Below are 22,446 nucleotides of genomic sequence, written 5' to 3'. Positions count from 1 at the left end.
CACCATATAGGACAATGAGAATGCCTGGCATGAGCATATATGTTTGAAGTTTTCAGTATTGGTAAAGTTAAAACTGTTTTAAAGGTAAAAATCCATAGATTTTGCCTTTGCTTGGTTGCTTCACACTGTTCATGCCGGCCTGCAGTGTTACACGTGGTCAAAGTCACCTTCTTTCCCTATTGCAAAGCACTATTYACTGTCCTCCAGGTCTTTAACTGCAGCTCTATCCCCTCACTGGGGCTGCAAGTTGGGCTTATTGTACCCGCTGACTTTCCCCTGGCTTCTCATTTGAGCACTCCTGTATGACMAACCTCTCCTTTCTCAGTGCCACCAACTCTGGATTAAGGTGTGGGACTCCATCCGATCCATGGGCTCATTGGAGAGGTTGGAGCTTCCTCCCTGGAGTGTGTGTCCCCCTCAGCACCTGAGCACTACAGAAGTGACTGGGATCTGCTTTCCATGTCCCTGAGGCTCTCCTTCCATCTTCTCCCTGGGCCTTTGGCTTTGTGCACTCAGTGAGGCACGAGGGCAAAAACAAAGCCCAGTACATCTCCATGCCCACACGTGGGGTGCTCTGTGACCTGACCTCTGCCTGGCTCATGAGCTTCACTTGCCCTGTCTGTAAAGCTCAGAGCATCTGTTTCCATGAAAAGGCAGGAAAGACAGCCCTTTACCTTACTCTTGTTAAGTCTCCTCTACAGCAAGTTAACACAAAGCTTTCTATATCATCTCCCATAGAGCCCAGCAATATCTGCAGCCATGCTTATTGGCCCTGGTCTAAATCATCCCCCTTTGAACCTGAGAGCCCTGCTCACTGCCTCCATCAACCAGCCCAGTCCAACCCAGCTGCAACCTTCCTCCTTGGGGGCCACCTGCTCCTCATCAGCCTCCACAGCACAGAAAAAGCTGCAGGCTACCCTTGGCCCTGCCTATAAGAGGTCATGGGATGGGTGTCCTGTGAGGAGCTGTTAGGAGTTATAGACTGGAGTCAAGGTGATGGTTATACCTCAACTGTGGGYACTCTGTGGTGGGGCTCCCCTGTGAAGGCAGCACCCTGACACATGCTGCACTAGCTTCTCTGAACCTGCATTCACGTTTTTCCCCCTTGCCTGTGGGCTCCTCCAAAACTAAGGACACAGGATGAGGAAGAGTCTGCATCCTGCTTTTCCAGGACAGTGGATCTCTCTGATTCAGAAGGTGTGTCTAAAGGATGAGGTGGGTTGCTGTTTTGGTTGTGGGTGCTGTGCCAGATGGAGTGTGTGTGTCACAGACTTAGGGCCAGGGTAAACTTGCAGCATTAGGTTCAGAACAAACCAGAGCCAGGCCAAAGAAGAATGACTTCTGCTGGTCTCTGGGTGTCACCTCGTGGGGACAGTCGGCAGTGCAGCTTGTTCTCCTCATTGAGATGCCTGATATAAGTGATTGCAACCATTCCTACCGGGGGTTAACCCCAAAATTCCTTGCAAGGCAGCAAGGAGTGCCAAGGAATGGCACTTCTTAACACCTTTGCTGCTAGTGACAGGAAAATGTTACAGCCTATAAAGAACTGTCCTTTAGGTCTGCTGCTTTTTCACAGTATTCCTCCTGCAGCACATACAGATGTGTGCATGCAAGAGCATCGGAACTGATCCCAGCAGGAGAATGTGACCCCATTACCAGGGGCTGAAGGACCCAGCCAGAATTGGGAGGCTGCGAGTGTTGTTTCTGGGGCAGCACCATTTCTCCTCTCCCCAGTAAGTCAATGCTTCCCACAATCCAACTCGGCACTCATGGGCTTTGAAAAATGCTCARAGCTTTGGGAAGACAACACTCCATTTTATATCTTGCAGACATCACTGCATCCTTTGAGGCAGCATCTACAATCCGTGAGCTGACTGAAGCAACCTGGTGTTGTTCCCAGCTGAGGCAGAGGTGAGTGAGGAAGGCTGGGGCTGCTCCCTCAGGAACAGGATGAGATGAGCAATTCTGAAAAGTGATTTGAGCAATTGCTGAACAGTCATGGAATGAATTGCAGCCAAAGGCAGGAGAGCATTTTGTAGTGCTTTTGTGGATGGACCTCTCTTAGACAGGGGCATTGGCTGTTGTGGCAAATAAATGTTGGTTCCAAAGAGCTGYTCAGTGGCATTTTCAGCTGAATGCCTTTGGGACCTGGCTCTTTTTTGGGCTCAGATGAGGCGAGGCTGGATCATCAGCAGAATAGAAGCCAACTTCCTTCTTCTCAAGCTCTCAGAAATATGTGGTGTTAGTGGAGTATTATTATTTTTAATAGCGTATATGTGGCCATAGTACAAGTTGCAGGTCCTTAAAAAAATCATCAAAGAATCTACAATTGTAACAGGTGGAAAACGTGCAGTAGGTACCAGAATATTGCATGTATTTTTCTGCATGCAAGACCTGGTCATGACTAAAAAATCTTCTCAATATTTAAAAAAAAAAAAAAAAATTAAAAGGTAGCCAAATAAGCATGTAAGATCTACATCTGTGTAGACCTATGCCTTGTGTAATCAAATGTGCAAGGTGCTAGGCCTTTGCACTTTGGAATATAGCAGTGTATGACCTAGTACTCAGTCTGTCCCACTAAAAATGTGTATTCAGCTGAATTAGCTACAAATTCAAACTCTAGGCTCCTACATAAAAATTATAAAGGGYGATGACACTGATGTTTGACACATTCCTCCTACAATATCTTCCCCTTTCCCAAACAGCAAGTACTTTGGAGAACTAGATAATAATACACTTTGTTTAYAAATGACTTGTATGGAAAGTGCTGTCTGCCACAGTTGTGCTTTATTTCCCACATACAAAACCAGTAGTCTCTTAAATGATGGATGACCTACGCTACGGTGTCCTTTGAACAATAAAGGATATCAAATGAAGGACATGTTTCCTGCCTGCAACCAGGATTCTCCAAGGATGCAGAGACTGCTACTCTCCCAAGGTATAAGGCACTGCAGAGAGGCCTGTCTCTGAGCTGAAGGCTGTTGAAGAAGTATCTTCCAATGGCCCGGAGGCTGCTTCTTTCCTAGCATGGTGCTGGCAGCATGTCAGCGGTCTCTTGTGCTGTTGGGGTGTTCCACACGCCGGTACTGAGCCTGTGTGCAGCTTGCCCTTCCGTGTCTTCGTTGAAACATGTTTTCTTTCCACAACCTGCTGGGCAAGGACTATAGTCAGCTGAAGCACCTCCTACTCGCAGCAAGGAATGGGACAGGCCTGGATGAACTGCAGGTGTTAGATCTCCCCCTGCCATCAACCCCATTCCCATGCAATGCTCCTGCTTCTTGCCAGTAAGACTACTCTAAGGAGGGGAAATGACAAGTCTTCCTCATTTGTTCCCTTCTGTTCCCTCTGTCCACTCCTGACCCACAAACCTCTGTTTCTTGCACTTCTTCCTCCCTTGATTGTCATTAGTGCCCTTCAGTAGCATGGCAGTAGGGCCCAGGACAATGAGCCTGTCTAATGGATTGTGCCACTGAGCACRTGCTGCACTTCACACCCAGATGTGAACCTGAAACATTTGTAGTAGCATCAACCAGACTCATACAACAGGCCAAGCAGTGTAGGCCTGGACTGTGTGGTGGTACAGACTTCAGGTACAAATGGGATCCTGGGACAGGTATTCTAGAAGCTGCAGAGGTTCAATGGGAAGAATCACCCATGACTGTTTTGGCACAACTGTGTACACATACCGTTTTCGTGAGAATTGCTGGTCTATCTCTTCTAAGGACTGCCCCTTCGTTTCCGGAACAAAAAGGTAAATGAATACAACAGCCAGCACTCCTATCAGTCCATAGAGAAGGAACATCCAAGAGAAACCAATGGCATCTGCAGAGAAATTCAAGTGTGTGATGAGTTCATGAGAGGCAAGTTACATCATGGACAGGAAGGAAACTAGTCTCTTACTGCAAAGTAGTCACTGGTATCTGGTAGGGATATCTTGAAGTCCTCAAAAGGGCTCATTGGCAAGGGCTGGACCAGAAATCAGCTAGGGAKAAGGACAGCTCACACATCTGACACCCCAAGTTCAGAACAGCAGAGCCAGGGCACAGCAGAGTCTGCTGAATCCTCAATTAGGAGAGCTCTGGCAGCCAGAAGGGTATTAAAACCACAAACTCAATGATCTCCTGATATTGCAGTAACATAGTACGGCACATGTTCTTATGAAGCATGGCACAGTGGTGCTCAGAATAGTTTCTGCTGGTGGCAGGTGGACACTGCCTGTTTTGTCTTGTAAATCTTCTCTCAGAGGCATCAGTTCCCCATAAACAGGTTACATCTATTTCAATGCCAAGACCTCATGGCTCAAAATGCACCTAATATCCAGACAGCTTATGGTGACCACCTTCACAGATCTGTCTGTGGGAAAGGGAGGGATGGGGGCACACTTACCAATAAGGTCCAAGAATGACAGACTGATCAGTAAATTAGCAGCCCAGTTAAAGCTGTTGCAGAAGGCAAAGGCTCTTCCTCTTATTCCAGCAGGGTAGATTTCACTGAGGACCAGCCAGGTCACTGCAGAGATTACAAAGACAGTCGTATAGTTTGAGCAAATTATTTGGGAATAGGTGAACAAGTTTTTGAGTGAAGGTGGTTACAGAGCGATAAATGCTGGGTTCACCCAGCACCCAGTGCTGTTGGTGACAGAACATTCACAGATCTTAGCATGAGGTTAGAGCCAAGCACTTTAAAACTTCTGCCTGCAGCACTCTGGGGAGGAAGGGTATAAAAATGCAGAGATACAGGTTCAGTGAGCAAACAGTAAGGCAGGGGAGCTGGTCACTAGGTAGATGGAAATGATTTAAGAAATCAAACTTGGTTTCTGGACATGCTTTTTGTAAGGAAGTGAGAAAGGAGTGAATGAATGAATAATATGAAATAAATGAATAATAACTTTGGAAGAAAACAAACTGGTAGTGAGAAACTTTCARGAAGGAACAAGATTAGGAAGTGCTCATGAGATACTCTGATTTTGCAGTGAGTGTGAGAGGAAAAAGTCATTGCTAGGATAGTGGTTGTGTGGAAGGGAATGTTGTCCTTCTGCCACACCAACCTCAGCTGACAGAGCTGGACTCCTAGGAAATCATTCAGCAGGCAGAGGGCTGYGGTTTTGTTGTTGTTGTTTTAGTTTCTAAATGCCCAGCTGCTCAGTAAAGAGACATGCAACCACTGTTTTTCAAGAGGACTAAGTACCAACTCCAGTGTTATTCTCAGAGTTAATACGGGGATATATAAGTGCCATACTTACTCGGTCCAAATCCAATTGAGAAGGCGCTCACGAAAGCCATCATGCTCAGCAGTGTAATCCAGTTTAAAACCATATGTTCTGTAAAGGGACCTCCACCGATGGGAGACTCTGTGCTTTCCACTGTCTCTTTTTCAGAGTGACCTATCAAGTCCATTTTATGAAGGTGGGAAGAGTCTGTACCAACAGCTCTGCTTTGGGCACCCCTTGCAGCAGCAAAACCAGGGCCTGCCCAGCTTCTGCCAACCCCTGAAGCGAGTGGGAAGGGTGACACAGGGGTATGGGAAGATGCTGGTGTCAGGAGATGTTGTGTGTAGCTGTGGGAGGCATTGGGGTCTGTGGCTGCCTCACAGTCCCTGGTCACGGCCAGAGGAGAGGAGCGGCTCATGAGACCAATGATGGAGACCGAAATTGCCATCACAACACAGCCAGCAATGAGCAACGCTCTCCTCCCAGCCTTGTCTGCAAACGCCATTGCAACAAGCGTGGCAACCACCTTGATYGCCCCCAGCCCCACGGAGGCCAGGATCGCAGAAGAGTTGCTCTGGAATCCCACTGAGTGGAAGATTTTGGAAGCGTAGCCCAGGACGTTGGGCTGCCCAGTGAATTGCTGGAAGAGCACCAGGCCCAGGCCTACCAAAGTCCGGCTTCTCATGTTGTCTCTGGTCCTGAAAAGGTCAAGAAAAGAGTAATGCTTCTCTTTATACGACTCCTGCTTTTCTGCCTCTCTGTCTTCCGTGGTCTGCAGTTGAATGAAACCCTTCTGGGAGTCTGAGTCCCAAGTATTTAATTTAACAGGATTCACAGGGAGAAAGAGGATACTCAGGAACTGCATGGCAGCTGGGGCAATGGCCAGTCCAAACATGTACCTCCATCCCTCAGCCACATCTGCAAAGATGTAATTCAGAGCATATGAGAGTAAGATGCCTACAGTGACGCCTGCTTCGTAGAGAGACACCAGCAGTCCTCGTTGATGAGCAGCCACCATTTCTGAGACGTAGATGCAGCAGGCCATGGATGAGACAGAGATTGCAAAGCCCACGGTCATGCGCCCAATGACCAGCCCAATAAAAGATCTTGCCAGTGTCAGAATAAGGCTGCCCAACAACAGTACCAAGTTGCTGACCAGGATTGCTCTCCTCCTTCCATGGCGGTCAATGAGGATCCCCCCAACCAGAGAGGCAAGGAGAGCTCCAATGAGTAGGGAGCTCACAAGAACTTCCTGCTTGAAGCAGCTGAGGTGAAAGTCTATTTGCAACTGCAATAGAGCACCAGAGATGATCCCAAACTCGTATCCAAATATCAACCCGCCCAGAAGAGAGACTGCTGCAGATAAGAGGAGGACCAGCAGTGCACGACCTGGAAAAGAAGCAAGCAATGCCAAGTTCAATGTTCTGGCTCTTGCAGGAAAGCTGTCAGCATGCACAAACTGGAAAGGAAGATATTCTGGCCTATCACAAGGTCAAACTGTCCCAGTATCATCACGATATATGGAGAGGCACTGCAGACATTTGCACAATTTYGCAGTTCTCACTCACCAACCTCTTTGGGAGAAGAGATGCTTCTGGACTTAATTTTTGGTGCTATGAAGCATTTACTACAGAAATACTACCACAATTCCTCTGGCGCGTGGCACTGTACTCGGGGCTTTTCTTACATTTTCAGTATTTGTGGGAATGGTCGTGATTTCTTCCTCCCTGTGTGGCACTCAGCACCTAGGGCCCCYAAGCCAGGCACAGCTTCCTTGAAGCTGATCCACAGCTATGGGATGAACTTCACCACGAGCCAAAAACCTCACTGTTGCCTGCTACAAGTACAAGCAGCATTTCTTTGACCTTGTCCTTCCCACAGAGCCGAGTACGCAACATCAGTAAGTATGTCAGTTTAGATAAAATAAGAAACAACAGCAAAAGCAAAGCAAGCCAACCAATCCACCCCAAGCAAGCCTGCAAAAACAAGGTGCTTGATGCACGTGCTCCTCACCCTGGGGAGAGGATGAAAGGGGAACCGTGGTGAGCAACGTGTTAGTCATGCAGCTCAGCAGGCTGCTGGGAGATGCTCACTGCAGGTGGGAGCAAATCAAGCACCCCATGGCCAAAGGGGACTGGAAACCCTGGAGGCAGTAACAGTGACCTCCTGCCCCCATTGAATTTTGGAGGTAAAATGTGTTAGCTTAGATGCTTTTGCTGTAAAATGCTGGTTTAYAGCACGTGATGGTATTGGTAATCTCGCACAAGTTTTGTTTAATCAGAAATACAATTTCAGTGCACTGTATATGGAAAGAATGTAGACACAACTACCAGAGATGGAAAGTTTTCTTCAGTCAAGGCTAAGAGCTTTTTTCCCTCACAAGCTGTGTTTAAAAGGAAGTGTCTCTATTCAGCATTTAATCGTGGCTAGCAGCAGAGGTTATTTCCCAGTGATGGCTACATTTGTATTTGTATTTGATCTGCAGCTCTGTGTTTCGGTTGTTACTCATGCCATCCAGGCTACCTGCCAATCCCACCACCACCACCCATGCTCTGTGTGGCTGCCTGCTCTGCTCTTATCACTTTTTGTGCACACAGCAGGCAGATAATTAGCAACAATATTTGCTTGGTGAAAATAAAAGGCTTTGCATAAAATGGGCAGGCCATCACAAACTCAGATGTGTATGGCCCTGGTGAAAATACCAGAACTGGTTCGATTGGATTTTGATATATTTTGTGCTAACTTTATGAACTTTGATTAAAATCCAGGTTTGTATAGGACTAATTCTGATGCTTTCAGGAAAAGCAGGGATTTTTCAGACCTTTGTATGAGGCTGGAAAGTTTGGAGAGTCTCCTAGGGAGTCGGGACAGGGATTTTGCCCATGACAAAATGTGACCATAGGGCCAAGGTTCGGGACAGTGCAGTGACGGGGCYAGCCTCTGAGCTGCCAAAGACTTTACATGCCAACACCATCTCCTTTAGCAAAACCTGCGGCTCCTGGTCCTCTTGGTCTGCTGTTCTCCTGGCTGCAGCCCTCTCTCTTCCCTCTTCATGCTTCTGGAATCGCCTTAAGGGCTGTGTCACAGGAAATTACTTGTCTCCTAACGCTTGCTGCTGGAARTACTAGGGAAAAAAGGGAGAAGGAAAGAGCGCGAGCGAGCGCCATTCTGCGCCTGCAGGAAAAGTTTCGGTGAGAAGTTCCGACTCTTGCCGGGCTCGTCCCGCCCGCTCCCAGCCTGGCCGCCTCCCGCCGGGGTCCCGCCGCCTCGCCCCGGGCCGCCCGGGGTCCCGCGGCCCCCGGGGCCGGGCTCGGGAGCTGCCGCGCGGGGCCGGCACTCACCCATGGCGCGGCGGGGCTGCGGCGGGGCTGCGCGGGGCTGCGCGGGGTCCGGCCGGCGCCACGTCGCTGCGGGGCGGAGGGGGGCCCGGCTCTGCCCGCCCCATCGCGGCCCGGCCCGCTCCGCTCCGCTCCGCCCCGGGGCCCCGCGCGGCCGGGCGCCTCCCGCTGCCCCCGCAGCCGCCGGGCAGATGCCCAGGGTGGCCCAAACTCATCCGAACGCTGGAACGCGGGAACGTTCCCGGCGGCTCCACGGGCGCGGCGGCAGCGGCCGGCGGGGCAGCTCTATGCCATGTCTCTGCCGTCGTGACTTTAGCTGGGGGTGGGAATCGCCTCTCCCTGCTGTACACGGACACTCTTTAGGCAGAGTTTTATTCCTCTGCACCAGAAACCAGCCAGGAAGCTCTCCAGGGACTGGCAGCTCGTGACAGGCTTTTGGTGGTTCGGCAAAGAAGGGCTGCTAGGGAAAGAGGGGTCATTTCAAGCCTGGAAAGGAGCCGCACGGCAGAGCTGGAACTCTGCTTCACTGGTGCGGAGTCACCCCTGCGGCGGCACAGCCCACACAGCCCTCTGGGGCAGAAAAAAATAAAGCCCCCAAATAAATGCATTGGGTCAAAGAGAATGCATGATACTGGTAAAAGAGCTTTCCAGCATTTATTCTGCATCTTAACTGAGTAGACAATTTAGGAGAAATATTTAAAGACTAGTTATTTTTGCATGTAGATGCAAGATAGATGTAACATTAGGACCAGCTCCGCTGGCTCCCAGGGACTTCTTCGGCATTTGAAGGGAAAAAGAAAAGGGAAATTTGAAGGGGAAAAGAGTAAATGGCATCAGAAGGGAGCTAACAGTTAAATAAATAAATAGATGGAGAAAAAATAAAGCAAGAGTATTTGCTTTTGCATTTCAGAGAGACTCGGGAGGATGATTTTGGCTAGTGTGAGGGAYGACTGCTGTGGTCGCCAAAATGATGAAGCCATGGGAGGCACCCRGGCACACTCACTCAGGGGTTGCACATGTGGGCGCGAGGGGGCTGCGGAAACCTGCCCCCCAAGGGAAAAGGCGCCTCTGCTGCTGGGGTGCTCGATGCTGTCTGCTTGTCCCCGGGGCCTGTTTCTCTGCCCAGGCTTGGGGCTGTCGCATGCTCCCCCCTGAGATGACAGGGCGGGATGATTTCCATGCTGCCGAAGGCTTGGGAATGTTCTTTGGGAGTTGTTCCTGGGACTGGACCAATATTTGCCGAGCAGGATCCCACCGGGTGCACGACAAGGTGGCTGGAAGGAACGCGTTAACAAAACATAAATAACGCAAAAGAGAAACAAACGCTGCAGGCAGGAAAACACAGACGCAAGGGACGTTTGGCAGGTCCCAGGGCCACGACCAGGAGTTAYCTACGGGCACTGGCGCCGATGCCTCTTTCTACCGCCGGGGGCCGCTCTGGCGCGGGGCGTCCCGCACGAGGGCGCGCTATAGCGGGGGCGGCGCGGGCGGTACCGGCGGCGCGCGCTATAGCGGGGCTCTGGCCGCGGTACAGGCGGGGGAATGTTCGGCTGTTTCCGCCGGCCGCGGTACAGGAGGGGAAATGTTCGGCTGTTTCCGCCAGCCGCGGTATAGGCGGGGGAATGTTCGGCTGTTTCCGCCGGCCGCGGTATAGGCGGGGGAATGTTCGGCTGTTTCCGCCGGCCGCGATACAGGAGGGGAAATGTTCGGCTGTTTCCGCCAGCCGCGGTATAGGCGGGGGAATGTTCGGCTGTTTCCGCCAGCCGCGGTACAGGAGGGGAAATGTTCGGCTGTTTCCGCCGGCCGCCTCCGGAGGCTGCCGAGGAGGCGGCGCGGCGCGTGCGCAGTGCGGCGGGCGCGCACGGGCGCCGTCATGGCGGCGGCGGTGGCGGGCGGCGTGGGGCCGGTAGTGGCGGAGGCGGCAGCGCCTGGGGCCGGGGCCGAGACCAAAGCCGAGGTCGGGGCCGGGGCCGAGACCAAAGCCGAGGTCGGGGCCGAGACCAAAGCCGAGGTCGGGGCCGAGGCCGAGCTGGAGGCCGAGGTGGTGCCGCCGCCGCTGCCGGGGCTGCAGCTGGTGCAGCAGGGCGCCGAGGCCTGCGTGTTCCGCGGGCGCTTTCTGGGCCGCGAGGCCGTGGCCAAGCTGCGCGTGCCCAAGCGCTACCGGCACCCGGCGCTGGAGGAGCGGCTGAGCCGGCGGCGGACGGCGCAGGAGGCGCGCGCGCTGCTGCGCTGCCGCCGGGCAGGTGCGCTCAGCCCCAGCGCCCGCGGCCGCCACGGCCGCCGACCGGCGCTCACCGCCCTCTGCTCTCTTCCCCACCAGGGATTCCCGCGCCCGCCGTCTACTTCGTGGACCACGTCACCAACTGCATCTACCTGGAGGACATCGCGGGCGCCGTGGCGGTGCAGGACCACATTGAGAGCGTGCAGCGGCGCGGAGGCGACGCCGGCAGCCTCCTGCCCCTCAGCAAGAAGCTGGGCGCGCTGCTGGCCAGGCTGCACGACGAAGACCTCATCCACGGCGACCTCACCACGGCCAATGTCCTCCTGCGGCCGCCCGTGGAGAAGCTGGACTTGGTGCTGATAGACTTTGGGCTCAGCTTTGTGTCAGGCCTTGCTGAGGATAAGGGAGTTGACCTGTATGTGCTGGAAAAGGCCTTTCTTAGTGTTCATGCTGGAGTGGAAACTGTTTTTGAGACTCTGCTGAAGACCTATGCAGCTACATCAAAAAAGTCTGGTCCTGTTATCAAAAAGCTGGATGAAGTGCGGCTTCGGGGTAGGAAGAGATCCATGGTTGGCTAGGAGAGAGCGGTGATGGAGAAGTRTTACTGATTAGGTTCTGCAAACATGTTTATTTATACTTCGGTTTGGTTTTACTCCATARATGGCTATTTTGGTAATGCTGTGTCTTAAATAAATTTACTACACATAGTGGTAATCTTTGCGTAGTTTCTTAACACAGTCAGACAGTAACAAAAGTATTAATGAAAGATGAGAGCTCAGGCTAGAAACAAACAGCTAAAGGTTACTTTCCTAAATGCTGCTTTTTTTTTTTTTTTTTAATGTAAAGTATCTTGCAATGCCGTTCTGCTGGCCCACTGTTGTGTAGGTGGAATCATAGTGAATGACCTCTAGGCTGTGGACTGCACCTTGATGCTACCTAGTGCGAAATGAGCATGGGCAGAGCAGGGCTCTAGGAGCAAAGCAGGCAAATGGAAGGAGCAGACTGCTGAAACAGCTTTCTCTGTCATGCTCTGCTCCATCTTTCTTTCTCTTCTCTCCTCTTCTTGCTCTCGCTCTCCAGCTCTCGCTCTCTTCTCTCTCCTCCTTTCCTTGCTCTCTCTATCCCCTCATTTCCTCATCCTCTCTCCTCACTCCCCTTTCTGTCTCTCTGCTCCCTCCTTTTCTCGCTCTCCTCACTCTCTCCTTTTCTCTCCCTCCTCTCTCCCTGCTCCGTGCCGCTCGGTGAGCAGCGCCGCGGCCGCCCCATCCCGCCCAGCCGGCAGCCCGGGCTGTGATGAGGCGGTGGCGCCYGTGCAGCGCTGCCGCCCAGCAGCCGCGAGCCCGCGGGTTCGCGCCCGCCCRTGCAAGCGTCCTAGCGCGCCGGCTGCCGTGCCCCGCGCGCATTCACCTCCTTGCCAGAGGAGCCGCCCTGGGCGAGTGCCCGACCCCAGCGTGGGGCCCGGGTTCCACCGGCCCAGCAACAGCTTTGCTGCCACRTGGGGAGGGTTCTGAAAAACACCTCTCATGAGTGGTTTTTTTCCTTTCCTATTGCTGTTTCTACAGGACCCTGTTCAGGGGGCAGTGGAAAGTGCAGAGGCAGCAGGTAAGAGGCAGATCCCTGCGGGTGTGGAGGCTTTGAAGATGCCAGCCCTCTTGCCAAGTTGTGTTCCTTGCGAGCTGGAGGGTGGTGGTTCTGCCACCACAGCACATACTGATGGCTGATGCTGGAGACCGCTCCCATCCTCCTCGGAGAGCTCACAGGGTCGCGCTCCTGCACCGTCCTGCTGCCCGAGGAGCAGCCACCCCCTTGCAGGGCTCCCGAGGGGACGGGCAGGCCGCGAGCCGCTGCCCGTGAGCCAAGGAGGCCAGGCCTGAGCCCCGCGGAGAGGAGCAGCRCGCGGGCCCCACGTCCCCCACCTGCACAAACACTTCCCTAACTGCCTCCCGGTGACACCGGGATTAAGTTTTGTTTGTAGAGTGCTTTGAAGGCGCTTGTTTCCAACCATCGTTGTGTTTATCAGAAYGCAGCCTTTGGCCGCTCTCCATTCGGGCCCGCAGAGCAGCAGCCGCAGCAGCAGCRCCGYCACTGCGGGGTTTTACAGCCAGYGCGATGTTGTGTGCAGGGGTGGCAGGCGTTCGAGCTGCAGCCCCGGCACTGGCCTCTCCTGAAACCTTCTCTTTGGTGTCAGGACCAAGCAGAACATCACTGAYGGTGGGAAAACGAAACATTTCCCTTTTGTTTGTTACATGACAAAATTCCTCATTACATAACTTATTTTTACACAGCTGTATAACAGCCAGTTGATATTTCCTCTTCATCAGCAAGTTGGTTTTATGTAAACTGCTGTAGTGCATGTGGAACAAATGCTGTACGATGGCAGAAGGATCACAGAAAGGGAATATCCAGCAAAGTGAAGCTTTCTGCACAGAAACAGAGCTGGTCCCGTGTCGTGTTCGATTTGTCCTCTTCTGCAGCCTAGGCCTTTTCACTATGGCTTCGAGTGATGCTGCTGCAAACATGGTTTCAAGCCACCAACACTCTTTGAGAGTTTGGGTTGACTTTGTAAATGAAGTCATGGCCATATATCTTGAGACCAAGTTAACTTAGCTGAGTTTAATCTCCATTACTGTCTTTTTAGGACATGGGAGCAGGTACCTCGTCGCTGTAGCTCCGTGGGACGTCAGGAGAGATGGTGATGGCCTGGCTCACTAGGAAGGGATTTTCCCCTGCTGTAAAGGGTATGTTGGCCTTTGCACACACTGAAACACTCCAGCCCATCTCCTCAATACTAGTGAGAATCGGAGGGAATGTGACCAGCAATTGCGGATATTGTACATAGCCACTGGGTGTCCCCCTGCCATTGCCACCAGCACTAGGAAAATCTTAACAGCTGGGAAAAATGTTCTTGCAATAGCAAACCCTTATCACTGCCTGCCAGACAGGTAGGTGCTCCCTTGGCTGCTTTTTTCACTTCTCAGATATTCCTGCTTTTAAGGATTACTGCCTCAAGGGACCAAATTCAGGTGTGTTGTGAATAGGTTCATTTGCAGKGACCTTGCAGCACAGCCTGTTCTTGTACTGTGCTTAATTCCACCCAGAAAGCAGTGAGCAGCAGGTGTGTGCTGGTAAGCTACATAAAGAGGAGTAAAATAAAGAGGGAAGAGCAAATGAAATGGAAATRGGGGAGTTTCATTAGAAGTTACAGAGTCAGGATTTCAGAGAAGTGCTTATTGATTAAGTTAGCATTTTTTAAGTTTGGTGTTTGGCCATCATCAGTGATTCTCAGAGTGATATGATGTTACCATGACTTTGGACAGTGTCTTTGGGGGTGTGCAGTTCCTGTGTATATATGTAAAAATTGTGCATACAATTTAAATGGATGTTTATTTCTTGAACATAATTTTTTTCCAGTCTAGGCCTTGATCTTTGCAGGAAATTGGTGTTTTCCATTTTTTCAAGATGCAAAGTATTGGTAACCTCCCACAGCTCTCCTCTTCCATCAGTGCTGATAGGAAACCAGCGCAGTGCAATAAACTCATAAAAGCGCATTAGTAGCCCGGCATGCAGTACGTGAGGGCCCCTGCAAACAGATAAAGCCTCTCCCTGGCCGAGCAGAAGCCCGTGTGCCCCAGCGGTGCCCGGGGTGCTGTGCAGCACCTCTCCCTTTTGCACAAACAGCTCGTGCACAAAGTTGCTTTCCAGGGAGGTGCTGCAAACTGCTGCCAGCCAAAGGTGCTGACCTCACCAGCAGCCCCGCAGCAAGGGGAAAATCCAGCCCCCTTGGCTGCCTCCTCCCTTCCTTACCCCTTCTCCTGCTCGATCGGGCAATAGAGCAGATCTGCTGCTTGCTGGCCTCCCTGCAGCCACCGGTACGGGCTGAGATCCTTGCTGGGATCTCAGCCACCGGTACGGGCTGAGATCCTTGCTGGGATCAGCATCGGGGCAATGGAGGAGATGCTGTTCCGACCAGCAGCAAAGCCTGGAGCGGGAGTCAGGCAGCACTTGTGCTGCCTCTTCGACTGGCAGTCGAAGCCTCCTTAGCTGCAGCATTTGCTCCATGCCAGGTTACATTAAGACCAGTCAGGGTCATATGCTCCTTGCTTTATTTCTTGGGCTTTTGCTTGTGCAAGCCAAGGCTCTGCCTCCTGCTTTGCGGGTATTTCCCATGGCCCTCTCCCGATGTGCATCACCAGCCTTTTGTTTGCTGCTCCTCGCTGCTGTTTAAAGCAGAAAACTGTTTCAAGCGGCACTGCAAACAGCTCAACAGGCATCTGAGTCACTAGCTAAGCTCAGCTGATGGAAACAAGCTCAACTCCCTGTTTTCTCATGCTTTTGATTTTTTTTTATAATGTGCATTTGTATATTATTTCTGTCTGTTGCAGGAAGTGCATGAGAACTAAAATAGATATTTAAACGGGATTTTTTTTTCCTTCTAGCAATACCTTGTGCTCACTCTCTACTTACATGAGGTACTTTGAGCCTGAGTTCCCAGGATAACTTGATGCTCTTTTATGGCCTGTGCTCTCCTGGTGCTCAGCCTGGATGAGCTCTTGTGATGCTGGAGTCCTTGAGCCTGTTTGTCAGAGCCCCCGCTGCTCCCCCCGGCTGCAGCGGCTGCGATTGGGAAGACATGGAAGAGAGGAGCAGAGTTCCCTTTGACCCTTCCCTGCAGCGGGAGCTGACGGGAGCATGGAGCCGCTTGGGCTGCAAGGCACGTGCTCCGCGACAAGACATGTGTTCTGCTGGAGATGCCATGAGGAACATGGAGAGGTCCAGATGTTAGAAGACACCCCCGATTTGTGGCTGGACACCTCCCTGGGGTGCGCAGGGCTCCAGGTGCTACTGCACGGTGAGGGCACACGATGCTCAAGGCCCCATTTAACCCTTCCAGCAAAACCTGTTATGCCCCTGGCCTCCYTGGGGCTCCCCAAAGTCATTCTGGAGCTGGGCTCTGGTTTGCCCTGTTTTGGCTTGTTCCCCCTGGCCCTGGAGGGACTGTGGGGGGGGGTCTGCATGTGCCAGCAGCTCCCACGGTGGGTGTCACACATATAGGGAGGCTGGGGGTGGTGTAGTGGGGCAGGGGGCACTACAGCAGTGGTGGGGTGGAATAGTGGGGATGGGATAGCAATAGTGAACCACATAGTGGGATGGAGGCAGGATGGCGGGGCAGGGTAGAGGGGGGCGGTGCAGAGGGATGGGGGGCAATACAGCAGACAGGTGGGGTCAGGTGGGGTAGCACGGAGGGCAGAGGGCGTGTGGCAGGGTAGGGGGTGGTGGTGTGGGCGGTTCTGTAGCAGGGGGCCGCGTGGAGGGCAGGGGGGTGGACGATATAGCGGGAAGGGGTGGTATAGAGGGATAGGAAAGCAGGGGGTGGTATAGAGGGGTAGGAGAGCAGTAGAGCGGGCTGGGGGTGGCCGCAGGGGAGCAGGGCAGCGGACGGGGAGCCGTGTAGCCGGGCAGGGGCCGGGCGGGGGGCGGCGCTCGGGGCCCGGCCCGCGCTGTCCTGCCCTCCGCGGGCGCGCCCGGCCCCGCGGCATAAAGCGGCGGCGGCGGCGGCCCCGCCGGGCCGGGCCGGGGCCGGGGCGATGGCGGCGCTGGGGGCGCTCGTGAAGAAGGTGTGGAGCGTGCGGCGGGTGCTCGTGCTGCTGGGCGCCCCGCTCGCGCTGCTGCCCGTGCTGCTCAGCCTGCCCGCCAAGGTACCGCGCCGGCCCCGGGGCTGCGGCCACACGAAGGGCACGGGCGGGGGGCGCCGCGCAGAAGCTGCCCCCACGGAGGGCATCGAGGGCGGGCCAGGGGGYCAGGGGGCCGGCGGGGTCTCCCACCGAGGGGAGCGTGGCCAGGCACCGTGCGGGTGCAGACCTGCGGTGCGGGCTGCAGAGCCAGGTCACGGGCTGGGCTCCTCGTGGCCCTGTCCCACCTGCCTGTGGCTGCACTCGAGTTGGGTCCTTGCTGGGGTCACTGGGCTGCTCTCGAGGGTGTCCMCGTGTGCTGCTGGGCGGTCAACGGGCTGCAGAGCAGAGGGAGCTGCTTGCTGTGCAGCCGCGGGGGTCTCCTGGRACAGGAACGCTCGGCTCGGCACGGAGGGGGCTGCAGGAGCCCGCGGTTCTTCAGAGCTTCCTCCAGGTCCTTCCTCCACACCTGGGGACTGCCCTTCTGCAGCTCCCGCCAGTGCGATCAGAGCAGGTTGCTGTAGTTTTTAGAGAAAAGAAGGTAACATGAAGTTTGTTTGCTCTCACAGGCRCTTGTGGAGGTTTAAAGAACTGGGGGCTCAGTTGGAGCAACACTAAGTACTTTGTTTGCACTCCTAGGAAGCTTAACCATGTACATAGTCCTTGTCAAAGGAGGTCACACACTTCTTGCTCCCCTTCCCAACTGAGAAGCTGAAGTGCAGAGCAGGAATATGGTCTGGGTCCCCCTGCAAGGTCTTTGCAGAGCTGGGACACAAAGCACGTCCCGGAGACCCTGCTCCCAAGGTCCAGCAGAGCTGCCGCCTCCAGCTGCCCTGCAAGCAGCAGCCCAGGAGGACAGCAGTGCTGGGCTGGGAGAGGTCAAAGCCACAGGGATGGAGCCCACGTTGCGGTGGGATCTGCGCTAAAGGCACCTGTGAAACGCAGAGCAGCTGCGCTGCCCTGGGACATCGCTCCCGGTAGGACGGGAGGGGTGGACGGCGCCTTGGGATGCGGGAGCTTGGCAGTGGGACCTCTGCTACTGCAGCTGCGGGGCTCGTGCGGGAAGCTTGAGCTGTTCCATAGCTATGGATTAATGGGTGACCTGCCTTGAGGAGGGTGTGAGGGTTGGGATGTGTGTTATGCAGCACACATGTGACAACAAAGTCACTGGGAGATGGCTTTGTCAATGACTTCAGGCTGGCCAGAGTTTCAGTCTTCCATTGAGTCAGATCCATTTGAGAGTGACTTTGTTTATAGCAAGAAATAAGTGACATTCAGTAGTTAGTGATTATGGAACGATTCAGAGGCTGTAAGGATGTGAAGGTGGCATCTGCTTCTACCTGTCTCCTYCTTGTCAGGGAAAGCTTCAATTCCAGCCTAACATAAATCTTCCAAATTAAAAAAAAATAACAAAAGAAAATGATTTATTTCATGACACAATATGTTAAAAGAGATTTTTTTCTTTGGATGTGATCTCCCTTTCTTCCTATTTTGCATTACTTGGCTGAGTACTTAATACGAATACATATGCTTGCCCTCAAAGTGTGGAAAGCAAGTTACTTGGCAGGTGCCTAGTGCCTTTGCAGGTTTGTAAACAGCTCACTKTACTAATTTGTAACTTCATTTGATACAGCTGAGTGAGTGACTTCAATGATTTTTAATGCTATTCTGCTTCATTTTGGCCCTTGTGTAGTCAGTGAGGAGAGGCTGTGCGCTCAGCACACGCTTGTGCCTGGGCTGGACCCAGAGCTCCCCCCGAATGTCATCACACTGTGACAAAACATGAGAATCATCCTGGATCAGGCTCATGCTGTGGATGTCATTTTTCTTCTGGTTGAAGCATATACTGCTACACATGATATAGAGGYTTGGGTGCTCGGAGAGGGCTTTCATCTTGCATGCAGAAGAGATGTCTGCTGGAGCTGTGCYGCTAGCAGACCCTAGCTGTGCTTTAGCGCTGTGTGGTAGCATGTTCCTTGTGTACAAGCTCAGAGGGCTTCAGAGACCGCCCGGTCTGCTCAGCAGGTTTTTATTAAGGAAAAATGTGTGATGCAAAGGTGGAACTTCACAGGGGGACATTTACACCTGAAAAGGTCAAGGACAGCAAGGCAGCTGCGGGCCAGGGACGAGGCGACCAGCAAAACTACTGAAGGGAATTGCTGCCTGCCTGCCTGCATTAGTGAGTTCTTCATTTTCTATAAGCTCTAAATGCATTAGAGCTAACAGCAAGCTGAGCGTTACCTGAGCTGGTTGCTGTCAAAGCACTGATGCTTTGATGATCGCAAGGCTGCTGTTAACCATGGCAGTGTTTGTGGGCTTGACGAAACTCTAGGCTGCAGTCGCACTGCATTCTCCCAAAACTGAGCTCTGGGTGAGCCTGCAGCTGTCAGTTACTATCAGAAAGTTGTATCAGTTCATGTTCAGAGGCCAACGAGTCATCTACTGTTTCAACATCAACTCATCCCTCGCTTGTGGAGCAAGAAGGGAAATTTGCTGCTGCATCAGCATGGGGTTAGGGTTAACTTCTGAAGCCTAGCGCTGTGCTCTGCCCTGCTCTCCGCAGCTTGAGCTGCGGGGGGCTCTGAGGAAAGGAAGGGAACAGATTACGCACTTAGCAGCAATGTGAAAACACAAAGAGAGGGGAACAGGCGAAGCCGCAGCAGGTGGGGAACCTTGCGTGGCCGCTGTTTGGAAGCTCTCCCAGCACGCGGTGGGAAACGTGTGCCCTCCGCTGGGCTGCTGAGTGAAGAGGCTTAGCCAAACACGGGCCTCRAGTCCAGCCTCCCCTGGTCCTGGGCTGCTGCAGATAGTCGGCAAGTTCCATCTCGGATGGCCTCCAGCCTCCTGGCCCATGGCTGTTGTTACTCGGGCTGGTCCAGGAAGGCCTCCGTGGAGAGCGTGCAGGTGGCAGGGGCAGCTCCTTGGTGGAGCTCTTTTAGCAAGATCTCTGATACGAATTTTTCACACACCTGGAACATCTGTGTTACCTTGCAGGGTGTTGCACCCATAGAATAAGAGAAGCAGCAAGGTCTCTCTAGACACCCTTGCTAGTGTCAGCATGGGCTTTTCCTCAAGAGTGTTTCTTAAAGGTGTCTCTGCTCTGCTTTCCTGCTTGGGARGATCTGTGCCCACATCATATTGGCGATTACCTTCTCAGGAAAATTTCTCTTCTCCAGGAAAACAGTTTGGATTGCTTGGTTATAAGAGATTGTAACCAAGTTACAATTGGACTTTTTCTAACCGTAATGATTCTAGAATTCATGTTTCAGTTGTTTTCTCTGATATCAACTTATTTTCAATTGTCCTTGTTCCCACCTCGATGCTCAGCAATTTTAATGTCTCAGGGGACCAGAGCCCTAAAGAGCCATCTGTGCTTTGGCTTTGAGGGCAGCATTTCAGCTGGGTTTGGAGACCAAGAGATTGTGATCTAAAAATTAGTTTAACACAGAACAAGAAGTGAGAAGGGCTTCTCTGCAAAACACTGCGTGCAATGAGTTTCCYAGTGAACTTGCACTTAGGTGATTTTTCCCTGGAGACAAAATCCTTTAAGAAAAATCATATGTCAAATCTGGCCTTGCTTATTGCTGCTAAACTGCAGCATCCAAACCTGCAAGGTCGTCATCAATGGTTGTTTTCCAGGTACCCATGCAGAACTTCATCCCTGGCCCTATGCAGGTGGACAACCATGACAGGCCCTAGTGTAGATGTTTTAATGCTGCCTCTTGTTTTTATTTGTCACTTTTTTTAGGTTGCAATCCCAGAAGAGACTTGCATAAGTAGTTTTATCTGTGATCTTCCTTCTCTTAAATAGAGAAACGAAATTTCTGCTCTGTGGATGCTTTTGCTTAGACCTCAGGGTGTGCTGCCCAAGACTGGAACAGAGCTGTGTCCGTCACGTAAAAGCACAGTGAGACGTTCAGTGTGGTGCTGCTTCCCTGCAATCAGTTCTTTGCAGAAGGGTCTGTGTGTCACCTTCCACTCTGGTTGTTGCTGAAATGGTTGAACATTTGACCTGTGAGAGGAAGTGCCTACTTGGGAGAGCTGTGAATGATTGCAAAGAGCTCTGGCAGGGCCGGAGCGGGTTGGAAGAACTGTTCTGCAGGAAGGGACATGGGGGGCACTTTCAATGAGCTGTGCAAAGAGCTTGTTCCAACAGCTTCTAATGAACTCAATGTCTACAGCCTCTTGGCTTGGTAACAGCTGAGGCAGCCAAATCTGCTAAAAGGAGCTTTGCGCAGGCAAATAGGGCCCAATGACTTCAAAAAAACAGAATTGCCTTTCTGAGTGGACATAGACCAGTTCAAAATTAACTTGGAAGTGATGAATCCTCCTTACTAGAACAAGGAGACTTAAGAGTGAAGAAAAATGACATTACTTGCACGAAAGCAAAGGCTACAGACCACTTCCAAGCTATTTCATTATGGAGCAACAGGTGATGCAAATGGGGAACAGTGGTGTGGCAGGTGAGGRGAACAGTGTCCCCAGCACAGTACAGGGTACAGACTGCCAGGCAGGAGCTGCGTGGTGTGCAGGACCACGGGCAAGCAAAGAAGGAGCCCAGGGGAGAGCAGCCTGGCATGAGGAAGGGCCCTGGTTACACGTCACGCACAAAGTCCCTGTCTGCGTTACCTGRGTGCTGGTGACTTAGAAGCCAGGCTCACAAACCTGGAAGCGTTTATTAGCCAAAGAGAGAGGACTGCTGCAAGGGGAGAGATGGCTGCAAGTATGTGACTCTGTTTTGTGACGTGCACTGAGAGCTGCTGCTTGGACAGACTGCTAACARATAAAGAGGGTACAGACGGGAAGCGAAAGAAGAAATACTTTGGGCAAAAGGGAAGTTGACAGGAATTAATATTAATTGGGAACCATATAAAACTGAAAAGGAAAACTGAAAACTGATTGAGGAGGAAATCCCTGGGCAGGGTGTTGATGGTGGTAAGTGATTTTTCGAGTGTGTTAGACATAAAAGGAGTCTGACCCTTGATATTCTGTTCCAGGATGGATAATGCAAAAAAAAAGGAGCCATGCGGATCGGTGAACTGGGTGCATTTGCACCTACCTCATCGTAGACACCTGTAGCTGGGAATTGTGACTGTAGGCCCTGCCCATCTGGAGCCCCTCTTTAGAGCAGATTCCAAAAATGCCTTGCAATGGCAAGTTGAACCTGGCTGTCTAGACATGGCCAAAAGGGTTAATGTGAATTTTTATGTATAAATTCACGAAAAGGTAAGAGCAGTGAGGAACTCCTCGGTTGCTATTTAATGGCAATTATCACCAAAACATCCTGTGTTCTTATTTACAGAGTTCAAAAGAGGCTTTGATAAATTGGAGGAGTCTCGGAGCGCAGAACAAGGACCGCAAAACAGCCACACAGGGAGAGACCGCAGAGCTCGGCCTATTTCTCAAAGAACAAAAAGGCAAAGAGTGACTTGTTCACCATCTCGAAGGCACATCCATCACAAGCAGAGTTTGGATAGGGGCTGCCTGGGCTGGAGAATAAAGGGAGAGCATTTAACGAGATGCAGAGCAGGGGAACTAACAGATYGGGATTACCAAAATGTATTTTTAACAGCGAGGTTAATAGGAGCAGCTTACTCAACTTGTAGCTGACTTGTAGTGTGATTTAAAATGTTTCTTTTTTAAGCCAAAAGTGGATCTATCTTAGAWAAGCTGATGTTAAAGCAGCGGTTTCTTCAAGAAGGGAGCCCTTTTAACCTCTTATAGGATGTTGGATCATCACGCTGTGCTGATCTTGCTTTGCAGTCAATGAATCAACTGGTGTGATCTGCAGGTGCCTCCAGGAGAAGGAGCGAACCTTGGGCTTGAGACCTTTGAGGCAGGGATGCTTTTCCCTATGATGCCCATTTTTATCATGTTTCYGATGTGCTCTTTATCATTTGCTCAGTTTCTGAGCTTCAGCTGACACATTCATCAAGCGGAAAGAATGACTCTGTATTTCTGCCAGTTGCAAAACATGCAAGCTGCATATTTCTTAACATAATTCCAGAG

At 52.1% G+C, this 22,446-nt stretch overlaps 2 protein-coding genes and 1 long non-coding RNA gene across 5 annotated transcripts; 2 read left to right on the top strand and 1 right to left on the bottom strand.

Annotated features, from left to right (window-relative positions):
• The first annotated feature begins 966 nt into the window (after positions 1 to 966).
• Positions 967 to 2,871, top strand: LOC112949732. Of its 3 annotated transcripts, XR_003249869.1 has the most exons (5): positions 967 to 993; positions 1,133 to 1,197; positions 1,577 to 1,733; positions 1,830 to 1,911; positions 2,811 to 2,871. It is a non-coding gene; the product is annotated as an uncharacterized LOC112949732 (long non-coding RNA). The 3 variants fall into 3 exon arrangements; XR_003249870.1 differs by lacking the exon at positions 967 to 993 and having other exon boundaries at positions 1,062 to 1,197; positions 1,591 to 1,733; XR_003249868.1 differs by lacking the exon at positions 967 to 993 and having other exon boundaries at positions 1,062 to 1,197.
• Positions 2,766 to 8,574, bottom strand: SLC2A10 (solute carrier family 2 member 10). The gene is made up of 5 exons (XM_026042178.1): positions 8,551 to 8,574; positions 5,243 to 6,598; positions 4,387 to 4,509; positions 3,687 to 3,822; positions 2,766 to 3,147 (listed from the first exon to the last, which is right to left on the bottom strand). Exons 1-5 carry the CDS (start codon positions 8,552 to 8,554, stop codon positions 3,045 to 3,047), a joined length of 1,722 nt encoding a protein of 573 aa, XP_025897963.1. The 5' UTR covers positions 8,555 to 8,574; the 3' UTR covers positions 2,766 to 3,044.
• Positions 8,575 to 10,420: 1,846 nt separating this feature from the next.
• Positions 10,421 to 11,482, top strand: TP53RK (TP53 regulating kinase). Its single transcript, XM_026042016.1, has 2 exons — positions 10,421 to 10,790; positions 10,868 to 11,482. The coding sequence occupies exons 1-2, from the start codon at positions 10,421 to 10,423 to the stop codon at positions 11,344 to 11,346; spliced, it is 849 nt and encodes a 282-aa protein (XP_025897801.1). The 3' UTR covers positions 11,347 to 11,482.
• Positions 11,483 to 22,446: the final 10,964 nt, after the last annotated feature.

This window comes from Nothoprocta perdicaria, unplaced genomic scaffold (assembly GCF_003342845.1).
Source record: "Nothoprocta perdicaria isolate Ctin4 unplaced genomic scaffold, notPer1 scaffold_3, whole genome shotgun sequence".
Classification (NCBI taxonomy): Eukaryota; Metazoa; Chordata; class Aves; order Tinamiformes; family Tinamidae; genus Nothoprocta; species Nothoprocta perdicaria.
This window is presented reverse-complemented; position numbering and strand designations above follow the sequence as displayed.

Bases quoted from the DNA above. Each gene is read 5' to 3' on its own strand.
- TP53RK (XM_026042016.1), top strand. From the start codon at position 10,421: ATGGCGGCGGCGGTGGCGGGCGGCGTGGGGCCGGTAGTGGCGGAGGCG. The intron at 10,791-10,867 runs GTGCGCTCAGCC...CTTCCCCACCAG, and splicing joins GCTGCGCTGCCGCCGGGCAG to GGATTCCCGCGCCCGCCGTC.